Raw genomic sequence first — 16,133 nt, 5'->3', positions numbered from 1 at the left:
TATCTAAAGGAAGTATATCTTATAGGAGAAGTTCCTGGAACTATGGTAATCCATGGAAAACCTGTCTTTGAAAGTATCGGTTCTAAGGTGCAGTACAATATATACAACTTTTCATGATTGACACACTAAAATCAATAGGTTCATTGCTTTTCCTTCTATTCTTTACATTCTGTTTCATTTAGCAGACTCAGGTAGGGAAAGCCTTATACTTTTGGGGAGGGAGAGATTTATGTGGGTCAGCAGCAAGACAATTCTGAACCTATAGTAGGCATCCAACATACGCTTCCTGGTTCATCATTCATTGGTCATTCTCACAACAAAAAGTGGCTGAGTACTGCTGGGCCAGGCACCATGCTAGTAGGTTCATGGTGGTTAGTGAAAGAGACACAGTTCATGCTTTCCTGGAGTTTCCGACCGTATATGAATTACTGCTGATCAATGTTGTAAAATTCTCTGTGGAATGTATTCATCTACGATTTTTCTGTGCCTCTCATCTACCTTTTTTATTGATAATGAAAGAAGTCTAATTCTTCGTTATCAGTCTGATTCATGTAGGTTGATCAGTTGTGATTGGTATAGCAGATGGTAGGAGTTCATACAGCAAAATGCAGCTGATAACTAACAGATATGAAGCTAAGATATATAACTATAGCAGTTATATATTATAACATGATCACTGTTGGGGCACCTGGGTGGCTCAGTCGGTTAAGCGTCCCACTCTTGATTTCAGCTCAGGTCATGATCTCAGGGTCGTGAGATCAAGCCCTGTGTCAGCCCCATGCTGGGTGTGGAGTCTGCTTAAAATTCTCTCTCCCCCTCTCCCTAGCCCCCACCACTCACACGCAGATGTTCTCTCTCTCTCAAAAAAAAAAGTTTATAACGTGATCACTGTAGTGCTTGACATGGGCTATAGATAGAGGCCTGGAGGCCGTTAAGAAGGTACTGTGGGTGAGTAAAAATGAGTGGGAGCAATGAACAAGTCTCTCCTACACTGTATGGGTGAAAATAATGCAATGATGGTCAAAGTCAAACACGCATTTTTAAAAAATCGTATGTCCCCACCTGATGAATTGGGTCATCTATTGGACTTTAATGTCTTCACATGAAGGTAATTTGTTCTTCAAACCAGTTTTATAATATGGCATTAGAAAATCATTCATTTTAAAAATAAATAGCTTTGGGAGTTTTCCTGGATTGATAGATTTACACACTATAATTAGAACCTGACAAATTGGGTGGAAAGTTGAAATAAACAGCCCCCAATGGGCAAGAGGCCCAGACTTGAGCTGAATCAACCATTACTTCAGGACACTGCTCTCTTTGTGGATTTTGAGTTTAGTCGTCTCCCAGGATCATTCTAACCCCACGTCCCCTCAGCCCCGGTCTTTGTGTGGGTTTAACTACCACCCCCACTGGTTCCGCCCTTGTTGTCCAGTGACTAGAAGTTACTGGAAGTTAAGAAAATCATCTCAGAAGCCAGCGGGACACAGGTTTGTTGTTCTGCCCTCACCACCTCCTAGACACAGGATCTTGAGTAATGTAATGTTTCTGTGCCTCAGTTTCCTCACTGGGAAAATGGAGATTAAAACTCCCATCTTATGCAATCATGTGAATTACATAGCTACATAAAACACTGACCATTGTGCGTGGCACATGGTAAATGGTGGCTTCTACTACTTTATCGTAGACCCCAAATCTCCATACTGGTTCCTTTTTGCTACATGAATCCCTCTGGTAACAAGTTTTATTTTATTATTTTTTTCTTTCTTTCACCATGTGACTCAGTCTCTCAGTGACTATATTTTCTCCCTACTGAATTCAGATCTTAGAGGCTGCCTCCCAGGAGACCCTTCTCCTTTGTGCCACTTTTTCTGTGCCCTCACCCCACTCTAGGTTCAACAGACCCCCCAACTCATAGAGGCAATCATATCAGTGGTTAAAAGCCACTGGAGACTGGCTGGCTGTGTTCCGATCTCGGAAGGTCCACTCATGGGCTGAGTGACTCTCAGTCAATTATTCAGCCTTGCTGTGCCTCCATTTCCTAATCTAAAAAACTGAATTCTACCTGTTTCATGTGATTCTTATAAAGATTAAAGTGATGGTTATACATGAAGAATCTAGAAAAATAAGTGTGATATAGCATTTGCTATTACAAGGCATTTCTTGGGTGAAATTACCCAACCGTGGCATTTACCCACTTCTCTCTTCTCATCCTAGGGTGACCTCCCAATTGCAGAACTACTTTTAGGATTCATATACCCTATTTCAGGTCCCTAGGGTATCTGGACACTGCTGGTGTTTCCATGCCAAGACCCCCACGTTCTCCACATTCTAGCACCAATTTCCAGGCAGACACTGGTTATGACAGTGAGGAGTAAGTAATATTTTGTTCCAACCTTTATGTCTGTGAGGACCAGTGAATTGGGCCCAGCTGGGTGGCCTTTACGTCAAATAGGGAGAAACTCAGGGAGCCAGGCAAAGTAGTTGCCTGATTCTTCCTTAATTTCCTCATCTCCCTTTCCTCATTTCCACCGGGAAGCAAAGATCTGGAAAAAAAGGGACAGTGCAAGATTCCTCCCCACCCAGGCTGGCTGTGTGCCAGAAAGTCTTCCATGCATAAAAAGTAAAGAGTCAAGTGTAACTCAAGAGTATGAACTTCTATTGTATCCATGGGGGAATTTGCCCAGCTTAACTATTAACTGTTTAAGTTCCATAAGGGGTAGTGTTGCTAAGCCAAAAGTAACTCAGGAGAAGCAAATCAAAACAAGATTGCATTTCAGGGTGCCTTGGGGGCTCTGTCAGTTAAGGCTCTGCCTTCATCTCAGGTCATGATCTCAGGGTCTTGGGATCAAGCCTCGAGTCAGGTTCTCTGCTCAGTGGGGAGTCTGCTTCTCCCTCTCTGTCTGTGCTCTCTCTCAAATAAATAAATAAAATCTTAAAAAAAAAAAAAAAGGTGGGGGTGTGCCTCGGCAGCTCAGTCTTTAAGCATCTGCGTTCGGCTCAGGTCATGATCCCAGGGTCCTGGGATCGAGTTCTGCTTTGGTCTGCCTGCTCAGTGGGAAGCCAGCTTCTTCCTATCCCACTCCCCCTGCTTGTGTTCCCTCTCTCACTGTGTCTCTCTCTGTCAAAGAAATAAATAAAATCTTAAAAAAAAAAAAAAAAGATTGCATCTTGATTGAAACCTTGAAATAAAGCATCCACCACTGAGCTGTGAGCTAATCAGCACACTTGGGGCTTTCAGCAGAAGTCAAGAGTATCAGGATCTTACTTCTCAGCCCTCCGTGCCTTGAATAGTACTTGGCTTGCGGCAGCAAACTGTTTCTGCTCGGCGGTCCCAGCTTCAAGCCTCCCACCGGGAGATTCCTTTTAATGCTCCAAATCCCTTCCAGGGCCACTGTCAATATTTTCAGAAGCAAGATGACAATTATTAGCTGGGTTGCTTTTTAGTACAACATCTTTTAAAAGTATTTACTCGGTGATTATCTTTGCAGTCATTTGGTTGGAGCTTAATTTTGTTTGATTAATCAAACTACCCAAGGTCTTTAGCATTTGTTTCATCTCTTATTCCAGTTCGTTCAATTATTCCCATAGGCAGTTAAACCTCTACAGTGCTATTAGATCACTTAGCTGGCCCCTGAAGACAGAGGTGAAAAGTCAATATAGAAACACATACACTGACACACAAAAGGATTGGAAATAAACTAGTTAATACAGACACTTCATGGGGTCAGCCCTATCTGATTCTGATTTAGTTCATCCAAATACAAATATTTCCAAAGATAATATAGCCCAAAGTTACCATATTAATTTAGCAAATACTTTCAACAATCTTCTAAAAGATTGACCTAAATGCTACTTAATCGCCCCTTGAATGAAAACAACAAGCTCACTGGAAACACCATAGACTAATACTCCAGACGCAATGTCTACTCATTGATACAAAGCAAATCGTTGTCTTAACTCCTGATGCCATTTAGTAAGTACTGTCTTAGTGATCTGATTTGCACCGAAGTGTCCTCCATGTCTTAAAAGCACTTGAGAGTCAGTCAACAAGCCTCTGGTGAAAATCTGTCTTGTAAAAAACAGTGACCCAGCTCAAGCAAGGTTATTCAAGTTAGTTAAATATGTTGTTTTTACCATTTCTGAAGCTGCAAATTGTAATGCCCAAATAATGTCCACAGATCCAAAGCTGCCTGCTGATATCCACGCTAACATCTGATTCTTCCCTAAAGGATTCCAGACCCTGTAGTGATTAGGGGCACGGTGTTTGGGTTTAGAAGGGATCTGGGTTTCCATTTTTGCTTCACCACCTGCCAGTAGTATGGCTTTGGATAAGTTACTGAACCCAACATGTCTCTGTTTCCTCAGCTTTGAAATGGGGATAATATCTAGCTCGAAGAATTATTACAGGATTTGGATGAAATGGATTTGCAGTGCTTTGCACTCAGTAAATGGTAGCTATTATTTTTACAAGGACAGTGATTTTCCTGTCCCAAGCATGGACTCAGATTCTGTTTCGATGAGCTGATTCACCACATGGAATGACAATACTTGCCTCTCCCTCCCCACTCCTGAATGAAGTAGCTGAAGGTATCTGGCCAAGCTCGTTTCTTCCTCCACCCTCAAAGACCTTCAAGGAAGACTCCACAATCTCCTTCTGTCAAAACCTTACAAAGTTTAAGCTGTTCCTTGTATCTAACCCAAATCTTTCCCCACCCTTCCAGCCAGTTTCCTCCTCTTCTATCCTGTCTAGAGACACGAAAGAGCTGCTCTCCAGCCTCTCGATGAGAGAGACTCTCAGATTTAGGAGTCCATGGATGTTTATGAATGCCTCCTGTGTATACCTCCCAGTAAGAAGCCAAAGAAGTGGATTTAGATTTGTTCCACATTGAGAGATGTTCTGGCAAATGGAAAACAGTTCAAGTTCAGGAGGCAGAACTATGTAGAAAAACCACATTAAATTAGATAGAAAAATTATACTAATCTAATCAAGTTGTGTGCTTTCTGATGCAAGCTGGGATCCAGGAGTACCTGGAAGTTTACAACTTAATAGGGAAAATACCTCAAATGTAAATGCAGATGCTCAGAAACGGGTGAAAAAAATAAAAGCAAAATGTAGTTATGGATAAGTATTTACTGTACTCAGGAATAGAGGCTGCTAGAAAAAACAGCGCTACTTTGATTTCATATGATGTTAGGGTGAAGAAGTTACAGGAAAAAGAGGTCTAGAAAGAAGAACAAATGTCCTTAGAAACACCTTTTTTTTTTTTTTCTAAAAGAGAAAGCCAACTCCCTCTGAACATGCACATTTCAGGAGGAAGAAGAAAGACAAAGAAGGAAGGCCAGCCAGGGAGGCCACAGTGTTGGCACACTGTTGGCACAGTGTTGGCACAACCTGAAAAGGAAAGGGCGGCAGGACGAGAGAGAAGCTAAGAGAATGGAATTAAATCCCTTCCAGAAGCTCAGAATCTTCTGTGTAAGCATAGTTTGTGATATGCCCCACCTGGCTGGGGACCTTCATGCAGATGGGTAACAGAATGGGCAGCCAGCCAGGGCAGTGTAAGCCAACTCCAGTCCCTGCTGCCATGTGTGAATGACAATTTGGCTGTCAATCTTTCTTTCTCTGCCTCCTCTCCATCTTCACCCAAGGTAATCTAGAAATCTAGATTCGTTTGTAAAAAGTCCTCATTTTTTAAAATGTTGACAACTGGTTCCTTTATTTAAAAAATAAAATGCAGAACAAATAAATATATCTATATGTTTGCAAGATGAGCCTGGTACAGGGGTCAACTATTTGGGATCCTGAACCAAACTAAGATACCCCCAACAGCCTAATTAAATACAAGTCATGGGGATCTGGAGTGGGTATGGAGGATGGCTCTCTGGTTTTGGACTTGGCCATCATGCCATGTCATGCATTTGGATGGGTGATATACAGGAAGGAGTAAGTTGAGGAGAGGTGTGAGTTTCATTTTGGTCATGCTGATCTTGAGTACTTATGGGACATGCAGTAAGGGAAGCTGAGCCTGGACACACAGACTTCAACAGGGACACATCACAGTGAGGTAGTGGTAGAAACAATGGGAATAGCCAAGATGATCCAGGGAGAGCCAGTGGAACAAGATTAGAAGACTGTGGGCAACACCACGGGAAACATGAATATTTGGGGATGAGGGTGAGTGAAACAAATTTCTCAAAGGAGAATAAGAAGAAATATCCAGGGAAGAGAAGAATAAGGACATTGCAGTGTCAAGGAATTTGAGGAAAAAACACGGTTTAAGGAGAGAACCATCAATTATGTCAAGTAGTGCAGAAATCTCAGGCCAGCCAAGGGCAGAACAGGACCATGGGATCTGGTCAAAATACATCACTAGAAACACTATAGTGGGTAAAAAGCCAATGGAATTTGAGATCAGACCTGTTTGGAATCTGGTTTTGCCACTTACTTAATGCATAACCTTGGACAGTAGAAACCTCTCAAAATCTCAGTTACTCATCTGTAAAAAGGGGGAGGGGTTGTCATAATACCTATATCACACGGCTTTCATGAGGATTTGTAGTAAGCAAAATAAAGACCCTGTCCTCATACAGCTTATGTTCTTGTGGGACAGATAGTCCATAAAGAATATACAGACACATATGTAACTTTAGAAGGTGATAAAAAAAAAAAGGCAGAAAGAAGAAAGTTGTATAAAAGATTAGAGAGTAATTGAGAGAGTAGGTAGTTTCTACTTTAACCTGGTAGAGAGGTTACTTCTGAGAAGGTGACATTTCAGCTGAAACTTGAAGGAACAGGGAAAAAGACAATTGGTGGTCTAGGGGAAGTGGAAAGTTTCTGAGGTGAAAATGGGTTTGGCGTGTTCCAGAACATCAAGGAAAGCTGTATGGCTAAAGTGAAGTGGGAAAGTGTGGGAGCTGAGTTCAGAAAGGTGAGCAGACCATACAAGGGGCCTGAAATCCAGCCTAAGAATCATAAGGAGCCATCGGAGGGTCTTGAACATGGAGGTGGTGGACGATGACTTATGTTGTAAGAGATCCCTTTGGGTTATCTGCAGAGAATGCACTGTGGGGACAGCAGTAGAAGGTGCTGGAGGATGCTACTGCCTAGCTTGTAAGAGATGATGGCGGCTTGGACAAGGATTCAGTTGGGCAGCTTTGCAACGTATTTCCATTCAGATTCAACAAGATGAGCTGAGGACTGGATATGAAGTGTGAAGATTTGACTTGCAAGTGTTTGGTGTAAGCAACAGAGTGAATGGTGATGCCATTTCCTGAGATGAGGAAAAGCTGTTGAAGAGTGGTATAGAGTAAGAGTTCCATTCTGGACATGTTCAGTGCAAGAGACCTAGTAGACACACAGGTGGGGAGTTAAACAGGCTTTTGGGATTCGACAGGGAAAGCAGAGGCTAGAAATAGAAATTTTAGAGTCATTAGCACACAGGACTAGATGTGATCACTCAGGGAGTGAATACAGATGGAGAGAAGGGCCTGTGACTGAGCTTCGCAAAGTTTAGAGGAGGAGGGAGAGCCGGCAAAGACGATGGGGAGTTGTACCAGCAAAACCAGGAGACTGAACCATGATGACCTCCAGGCTAAAGTGTTCCCAAAGGGAAGGATTAAACAATTACGTCAGAGGATACAGAGAAGTTGAGTTTGATGAGTTTCTGGATTGTATTAGACTTTCAAGATCATTGGATTTGACCTTCAAGAGAAGGTTATTCACTGTCTGGAAAAGAACAGTTTCATGGAAAAGAACAGGCTCATGGAAACCAAAGCCTATTTGAATGGGTGAAGGAGTAAACAAGAAGTGGTGAAGTGGAGACAATGGGTCTAGTGTACTTACTCGTAACATCCAGGAAGAGAGGCCGTCGGAGCCATACGAGTCCCTAACAGTTTTATGCAGAATTCTGCATGTATGTGACAAGCTGTGTTCCCCAGAAAGAGAAGCCCCAGCTCTCAGCGTATATGAAGCCCCAGCTCTCAGCATATATTTAAAGGAGGATGTCACAGAAAATCCTGCAATAGAAAGTTCAGTGGCTCGCCCAGAGCTGCCAATGCCCGGAGAGTAAGCAGGAGGCATGGTACCCCCTCTAGAGGCTGGATTCCTGTTGTAGCCAAGCGCACGGGGCGTCCAGCCGTTTTAATTTTTTTTAAGAACAGAAAAAGAAAAACAAATTAGTAGCTTGTTTTCCATAAATAAAGCCCCTTTAAAATTTAACCTTACAGAATCTACTCTCCCCTTTGAAGGATTTTCTAGGCTAAAAGAGCACCTCTGTGCGACCTCTGGTGGAGGTTATGAGAACGCAGTCCAAGCATTTCCATTTTACATGAAGGATTTTTTGGATTTTTATAATCACTTAGATTATCTCACAATCAAATGCATCCAATAAGAATAATACATTATCTAACTGATATACAAATTATAAAATTTTTAAGTGTATAAATGAAAGTAACCCCAGAGTAGAATAGCATGAGACTTAAAATTTTTTCTAACCACTAGGGCAATAGTGGCTCAGTCCTTTAAGTGTCTTGACTTCAGTTTGGGTCTTGGTCTCAGGGTTGTGAGTTCAAGTCCTGCATTGGGCTCCACAACGTGGAGCCTATTTAAAAAAAAAAAAAAACCTGTGAGGGATTCTGGGCTTTTAGAGCATGTCTTTTCTCAAATGAACTATCAATGCCTAGAGAGATAACCCATAAACTATATGTATATACAGTAAAATCCTTGGATGATTTGACCTATGTAAATGACTTTGATTCTTCTGGGTCAGTGATCTTCAAATCGAGTCCCTGGACCATCAGCCCCAAAACCTACTGGAAACTTGGTAGAAATGCAAATTGCTGACCCCCTACTCAGGAATTACTGAGCCAGGGATTCTAGAGATGGGTCCCAGCAGCTTGCTTTGAACAGGTTCCCTGGTAATTCTGATGAAACCTAAACTTTGGGAACCACTGTTATTGGTCACACTTATATTGAAAAAGATTGAAGATGTTACCGTGCTTTTCTTGGAGAAAATTCTACTTCTCATTAAATAGAAAGAACTCCACCAAAAATGTGGGACAGCAATGTAGATACTGATACTTAGGTAATTTTTTTGGTAAATATAAGCTTATTTGGACACAGGCAAAATAATTATAAAATTAGCTCCAGAACTTCCCAAGGATCCATTTTTCTTCTGATAGTCATGGTTTTGTAATAAATAATCACTCTACCATTAAATAGGTAATTTCATATTCATTTCAGAAATACACTTCATTTGTCACGGAGACTACCTGCAGGTAGACTTTTCAGGTGGCATTCATCTCTTTTAATATAAAGTTCTTCTTCTAGTACTTCCTTAATTCTCTTATGTGGCTCAGAATACAAGAATTTCTTCCCTGCAGAGACATTAATAAAATTGGTTATTTATCATAAATTACGCCAAACTTTCTAGCCATTACACTACATGAATAATTATTTCTTAAAAAGATACACGCCTCCATACAAACAGCAGCTGATTCACCCTGCGACTCTATTTTGGAAAGATCCCTTTTTGGTTCTTTTGGGACCTATACTTTCACATATTTCCTGAAATTTTGTGGTTAGGTTTCAGCCCCTCTTTTAGGTGTTAAGAAGAAATACAGGGAGTTTCCTTCCTTAGCTTCAAGAAAACTCATTTATTCGATAAATCCTTATTAAAGACCTACTCAGTACCAGGCATTGGGCTAGAAGCAGAGGACAAGCAATGAATAAGACAGATGTGCCCATGGAGCTTACAATCCAGCTACATAACACAGGACAACCTCAGTCTTATTTAATCATCATTTTGAGAGGTAAATGTGAGTTGTAGGAGAGAATTGCTTATGGACATATGACTTTTTCCTAGCCTCTAAGCCTGGCCCTGTAGGACATCACTGCTACTGTGGAGGACGGGTTTATTTGTTCTGAGTACCTTAGCAATATCTTGCTCCACCGTTGGCCCTTCTGTCCTTTCCCACACCAAAGCCTATGTACATTCTATTTTGAGCCTGAACTGCCTTTCTCCTAATATTTTTGCCTGGGTAACTTCTACTCAAATTTCAAGTGCAGGCTTAAAGCTCAGTTCTTTGGGGACGCTTTCCCTGACTCTACAGTCCTGAGATGTTCCTGGATCCTTTTTTTGCATAGGACTCTCCTCTTTTCTTTCATTTATTGCAATTTGTAAATGGCTTCATTTGCTTTATATGTCCTTATTTATGTAACTATTATTTGAACATATGTCTTCCTTATCAGACACAAATACCATAAGGCAGGGATGTTTTCTGATCAGTTCCTCAGAGTCCTAGGACAGAATCTGGTGAATGCAGCCTTGTGAATGTCAGGGAACCAGTATTTCTAATCTTAATACTCAAAAGCTCAGTGCAAGGAACCATGTAAAACTTAACCAACCCAACATGTTAGCTATTTCAGATGTGCTCATTTTTCCCAGACTAACCAATAAGGAACACAGGTGGATAGATTTGACTTGTGTATGGACTGGCCCAAACAGGGTAAGAGACCACTGCCTCTGGTTGTGGTCCTGGGTCACTCCTGGTCATGAAGACTCAAACACACCCTCAGACATGAACAAGGTAGAATTAGATACTTTCTGCCTCTCATTTTTGTTTCCCAAAACTTAGGAGTCATATGAATGTAAGGTGGGGGTTAGCTTTGATCGTAAGATAGAAAAGGGTTTAAGAAACATGGCTAAGAAGGAAGAAAAGTCTGTAATAGTTCAGTAGAACAGACGAAATCGCCTGCTCTGAGTTCAGTCTCTTGACGAATTTCAGCCCTGCTGCTACAAGAATTTACAGTGGAAATCACTAAAGGTTTTGAGGAACTGAGAAAAATTGGAACAGCAAAGAGCTTAGTATAGGCAAATATTCCCCGTTCCAAAAAGGAAAGAAGAAAGGATGGAATTGAGGAAGGAAGGAAGGAGAGAAGGAAGGAAGAGAGAGAGGAAGGAAGGCAAGAAAAGTAGGGAGAGAAGAGGGAAAAAAGAAAAAACTTCTACAAACTCTAACATAGCAGCCTATGTTGATCTTCACCAACATTTTGAGTGGGTTAGCCAACAGATGGCTTGTGAGTACAGCTAATGAGGAACAGTAATTACTATGTGTTAAGAACTACTAAGAACAATATTGTTCCAGACTAAACTGCTTTCTTTTGTTAAGAGCTGGTAATAACTGCTGTAATTTATTGAATGCTACTATACATATATCATTAGCATATTACATTTATTATTTCTCTTTCTCAAAATGACTCTATGGGCATGTATAATTATTCCTGTTCTATAGTTGAGCAAGTAACTCTCAGAAATCACAAAACTACTCATACAAATTAAAAGCCATGCCTACCTAACTCTCCCCAACCCGAGTTACTAAACTAGCCAGATTAGGAAGGTGTCGTAGCCACAGTGTAGCTGCATCTCAGCAAGGCATTTGATAAAGTGTATTTGTGGGAGGCAGAATGCCCACACTGAGGATACTGAATGACAGATCAGGGACTTCCAGAGACAATCCTCAGAACTGTTGGAACTACCACCTAGTTTGCTAATTTAGGTATAGGGAGGAACTGCCTACCCACTGAATGGCACAGACTTGCTGAATGGCAAACTCAGGAGTCAAAGGGCTGCTTCTATACCTGGGATGAAGTGCTAAAATTCATAGAATGGTACTGATGGGGATAAATATAATGACTTGTATTTAGGATGAAACAAATTTACTGCATAAATAAGAGAAAAAGCCTGGATCAAATGTTTTCAGTTGGACAACAAGGGAAAGAGGAACTAAGGATGATATAGACTGCTTTTGTTATATGTATTTGTAATACAGTGTGCCTGCCAAAACAGCTCATTGATTCTGGGTCCATTTAATAGAAGTAGAAATTTCAGATCAAGGGAGGTTATAGTCCCAGCACACTATCCTAAACTGATCACACCTAGAATACTGGATTCAGTGATTTAATAAACTGGAGAATGTTGGAAGAGGTTAGCCAGCATGGGGAGAGTGCTACAAAGTATTTTAAAAATGACCATGAAGGCTATGAAAAATTCGGTGGCTGTTCAAATAGCCACCTTCATATAATTTAAGGATGTTTTACTGAGAAGGGACCACATTTCGTCTGTATATATTTCAGGTCATATCTGATTAGGGAGTAGAAGCTACAGAGAGGCAGAAGACTATCTGATGTCAAAAACATTTGACCATCGAATGGGTACTTCATGTGGGTGTGGGTGTGTACTCAGGCTGAGGCCGGAAAAGGAGGTTCTCTGGGGGGATGAGGCACCAGTGCTTTATGCCCCTGACTTTCTGAGGTCCTCAAAGTTTAGACACATGCCTTAATTCATCACTCTCTACTCTGCAACTAGCCCAATGCCTGGCATGCAGTGAGGACTCAGTATTTGATGAATTGACAAGTGAATGATCATTCCCACCTTTAGGACTCCACAGGACTAAAGAACCTCTCATTTCCAGCATCTTTAACGGGAAAATTCCCAGACAGAATTTGAAGTCAGAGTAAGAATGCCCTTAAATATACTGAATATGTAAATATACTGGATTTCCTTGTTCTAGGTAAGGCCTCTGCTATGCTGTTGGTAACCAAAGGAATGAGGAAGTATCCTGGTCATACTGGGACAGATGCTGAGGGAGGAGGCCCTTTCTCTAGGAGACACTGGTTCTGCAGCTCTTTAATGAGGTGTCCCGGGAGCAGGGTGTGTGGCCCCGTGAGGCAGAGGAACTGAGCCACTTCAGTCCCCCTCCCCCCTGGGGTCTGCCGAGCTCCTGCTGCAAGCTGAGGCGGGTCTCTAGAGAGGCAATCAAGAAGAGCCAGAAACTACTGGCATTCCTCTTTGTCCTACTTATTACTTTCCCCATCATCATTCCTTAGGCCTTCCTGAAAACCCGTAGAGCACAGGAGACTGTGAAATATATATTCATGGCACAGTATGGCTGGGCACCGAGGCCTGGAGCCGACTCAAGCTTCCGCCATCTTGGTTGTGACTCTGGACCAGAACTGCCTTCACTCACTTGACCATCGTTTGTGTGTTTGGCAGGAAGGAAACCGTGTGTTAACATGTAGCCCGTAACTGTGAGATTCTACAGGCATCAGGTATCATAATTGATGAACTGAGAGTCCCAGATAGGTGAGGTGAGCGTTTTAAGTACTTCTCCAGCACTGACTGAGTCCCTTTAGGCAAGTCATTTCCACCAGCCTCGATCTCAGTTTCCTGGTCTGTAAAATGAAGGAACTGGCAAAAAAGATCCACGTGTTTCTCTCTCTGTGTGTCTGTATATACATGCATATTACAAACGTTTATACATTTTATATTTTATTATATATAAATTTCAAATTTTATATAGTACAGATATTTATAACTACACTCACACATTTTTCTTTCAATACCCTCCAGGCCGATGCCACTCCATCAGGCTGGAGGCCTACCTGGGCTCAGGTAGCCTTTCGCGAAGGCCGGAACAGCAGCTCCGCCCCCTGCCTCCAAGCCCTTAAGCCAGTCTCACTCCGGATCGCCCCACCCGGTTCCCCTTTCCCGCGTTCCACGCGCCCTGCGTCCCCGCGCGCAGAGTGCGCGACCGGAGGGGAACTCACACTGTGCGGAGGGGAACTCACACTGTCCGCAGGGGTCCTGGGGGCCAACCCCGCCGCCGCCGCCGCCGCCGCCGCCGCCGCCGCCGCCGCCGCCGCCGCCGCCGCCGCCGCCGCCGCCGCCGCCGCCGCCGCCGCCGCTGCCGCGGCCCGGCTCCCCGCGCTCCCCGCGCCCCAGCCCCGCGGGCTGCCGAGGCTGCTCCCCGTCGCAGCCCGCCTCCGGCGCCGCCACCGCGGTCACCACCGCCGCTTCCTCCCGCCTCATGCCGCGGGGTCCTTGCTCGAAGCCGGGGGCCCGCTGGCCTTCTCTGCTCCGCCGCCGGCTGCCTCGGAACGCCCGGCGTCGCCGGTTGCCATAGCGACCGCGGATCCTCGCTTCCCCAGACGCTCTCCGCTCGCCTCCCGCAGGGATCCCGCGCCCAGGACGGCGGTGAAGTTACGGGGCTGCCATCACCTCCCGACCAACACAGCCAAATCTCACGGTTGTTTCTCACCCCAGCGTGGCAGGGGTAGCTTTCCTATTCCCGGGCAGGGAAATCGAGATTCCGAAAAGCTAAGGAGATTACCCGAGGTCGCAGGGCCCAAGAACAGCTCGCCACGCCGCACAGGTAGGGGTGGGTGAGGGCAGGCACTAGACGGGTGAGTTCAAGGTGAGGTCGCTAGTTCCACACAGCGCTGCGCTCGTGTCCCGCTCCCTGCTACTCACAACGTGATCAAATACATGAATGCTGAGGTCCCAAACTTTTGGATTACGTTGTTTTAAAACAACTCTTATTTTCAAGCACTTTTGTATTCACGAGCTATTTCAATCTGTATATAATGACTAATAGTACAGAGGAGAAAAATCAAATTCAGAAAAGTTTGATTTGAGTAGCAAGTGGGAAAATCTAGAGCTTCAGTCGGAGCACGACGTTGCTGTTGGTTTGTTTTTGCCATCATTAAAAAGTAAATTAGGGCGTGTTATTAATTTCCTGAAGGCTAAGTGTGCATTATTTTACAGAGTCATAGTTCTGCAAACTCGTAACCAAATACAGGGGACCCCTTCTGCCTCCATTTCATCCCAGGAGCAGCCAATTTCACCCCAAGAGAGTGAAATTTACAACCATGTAGTGAAATGCTTACTTTGATGTTTTATGTTTTTCAGTTTCAGGTATCATATGTTGATTTCCTACTTTGAAAGATAAGGATTTAGCTCTCCTTCATTATCCTCACCTCACGTGTATTTACTGCCCCCTCAGACTCCTAATATAAGTATTACTACCGCTATGTGAACTCTAGTCATAACGGAGCTATGTAATATCCTATGGTCACTTTTCCTTTCTGCATAACCTTTTAACTTTCTAGAGTTAATAAGTGGGTTTTTAATTTGCGTGTCTTTTAATGTCCTTATCACTAGTGAATTCCCAAACCCTTCCTCCTTGCTTAAATGTCTCTCTTCCTTATACTCCTATCTTATATGTCTATTAATACATTCAAAAATGGGAGAAATTCTGCCAATTTTATCTTTTTTTAGAAAGTCCTGGGCTGGCATGCTTGGGTGGCTCAGTTCCATCGGTTAAGCATGGGACTCCTGGTTTCAGCTCATGTCATGATCTCAGGGTGGTGAGGTTGAGCCTCCCAAGGGGCTCTGCACTCATGGCCAAGTCTGCTTCAGATTCTCTCTCCCTCTCCCTCTGCCCCTCCAGCTTGTGCATTCTCTCGCATGTGCCCTCTCTTACATAAATTAAAAACAAAACAAAACAAAACAAACAAACAAACAAACAAAAAACTTGCTGGGCTGGTTGCTCTCTAGACTTGCGGTTGCACAGCTGTTGTCTAGGGATTATTTCCCTCTGCAACCATGGCTCTCTCATGCATGGGATCCCTAGATTTGTGTATCCATTTTTTTCTCTTTCTTGGTATACTTACTTTTTTGGTGAAGTCTAGCCCCATTGACAAATGGCATATGGGAGTGTCTTTATTTTACTCTCTACTAATGTGGAAGTTGGGCTGGGTAAACAACTTTAGATTGGAAATGATTTTTCCTCAGAATTTTAAGATCATTGTACCACTGTCTTTGGGCATCCAGGGTTGCCCTAGAGAATTCTGCTGCCTTCTAGTCCTTGCCCCTGGTTCAGGCCTCTTTTTCCTTTTTTCTTTCTAGAAAGGTGGAGGATCATCTCTTTGTCCTCATTGTTCTCAAATTTCCTGAGGATACATCTCAATATGCATAAGTTTTTCATCCATTTTGCTGAACACTCAACAGATCATTTCAATCTAGAAATTCATGTCCTTTGGTTTAGAGAACTTGCCTTGAATTATTTTATTGTAATTTCTTTGTTTTCTCTGTTCTTTCTGGAACACCTGTTATTTGTATGTTAGAGTTTTGATTTGTCCTATAATATTCTGACCTATTTTTCCTATCTTATGTCTATTTTGACACTATTTTCTAGGAGAATTCCTCAATATTATTTTCTAAATTCTATTTTTCAGTTCTATCACATTTTTAATTTCTCGAAGCTCTCTGAATATTCCTTTCTATAAAACATGT

General features: G+C 42.9%; 1 protein-coding gene across 1 annotated transcript; it reads right to left on the bottom strand.

Moving 5' to 3' along the window:
• Nucleotides 1-3,215: 3,215 nt before the first annotated feature.
• On the bottom strand, nucleotides 3,216-13,868 carry LOC308350916 (uncharacterized protein C11orf97; the record flags this gene model as incomplete). Its single annotated transcript, XM_080816367.1, has 3 exons — nucleotides 3,216-3,394; nucleotides 9,271-9,375; nucleotides 13,724-13,868. 3 exons carry the CDS (start codon nucleotides 13,866-13,868, stop codon nucleotides 3,216-3,218), a joined length of 429 nt encoding a protein of 142 aa, XP_080672493.1.
• Nucleotides 13,869-16,133: the final 2,265 nt, after the last annotated feature.

The sequence above is a fragment of the Martes martes genome, assembly GCF_963455335.1.
Source record: "Martes martes genome assembly, chromosome: 10".
Lineage (NCBI taxonomy): Eukaryota > Metazoa > Chordata > Mammalia > Carnivora > Mustelidae > Martes > Martes martes.
The sequence above is the reverse complement of the archived record's forward strand: the minus strand, read 5'-3'. Positions and strand labels throughout refer to the sequence as shown.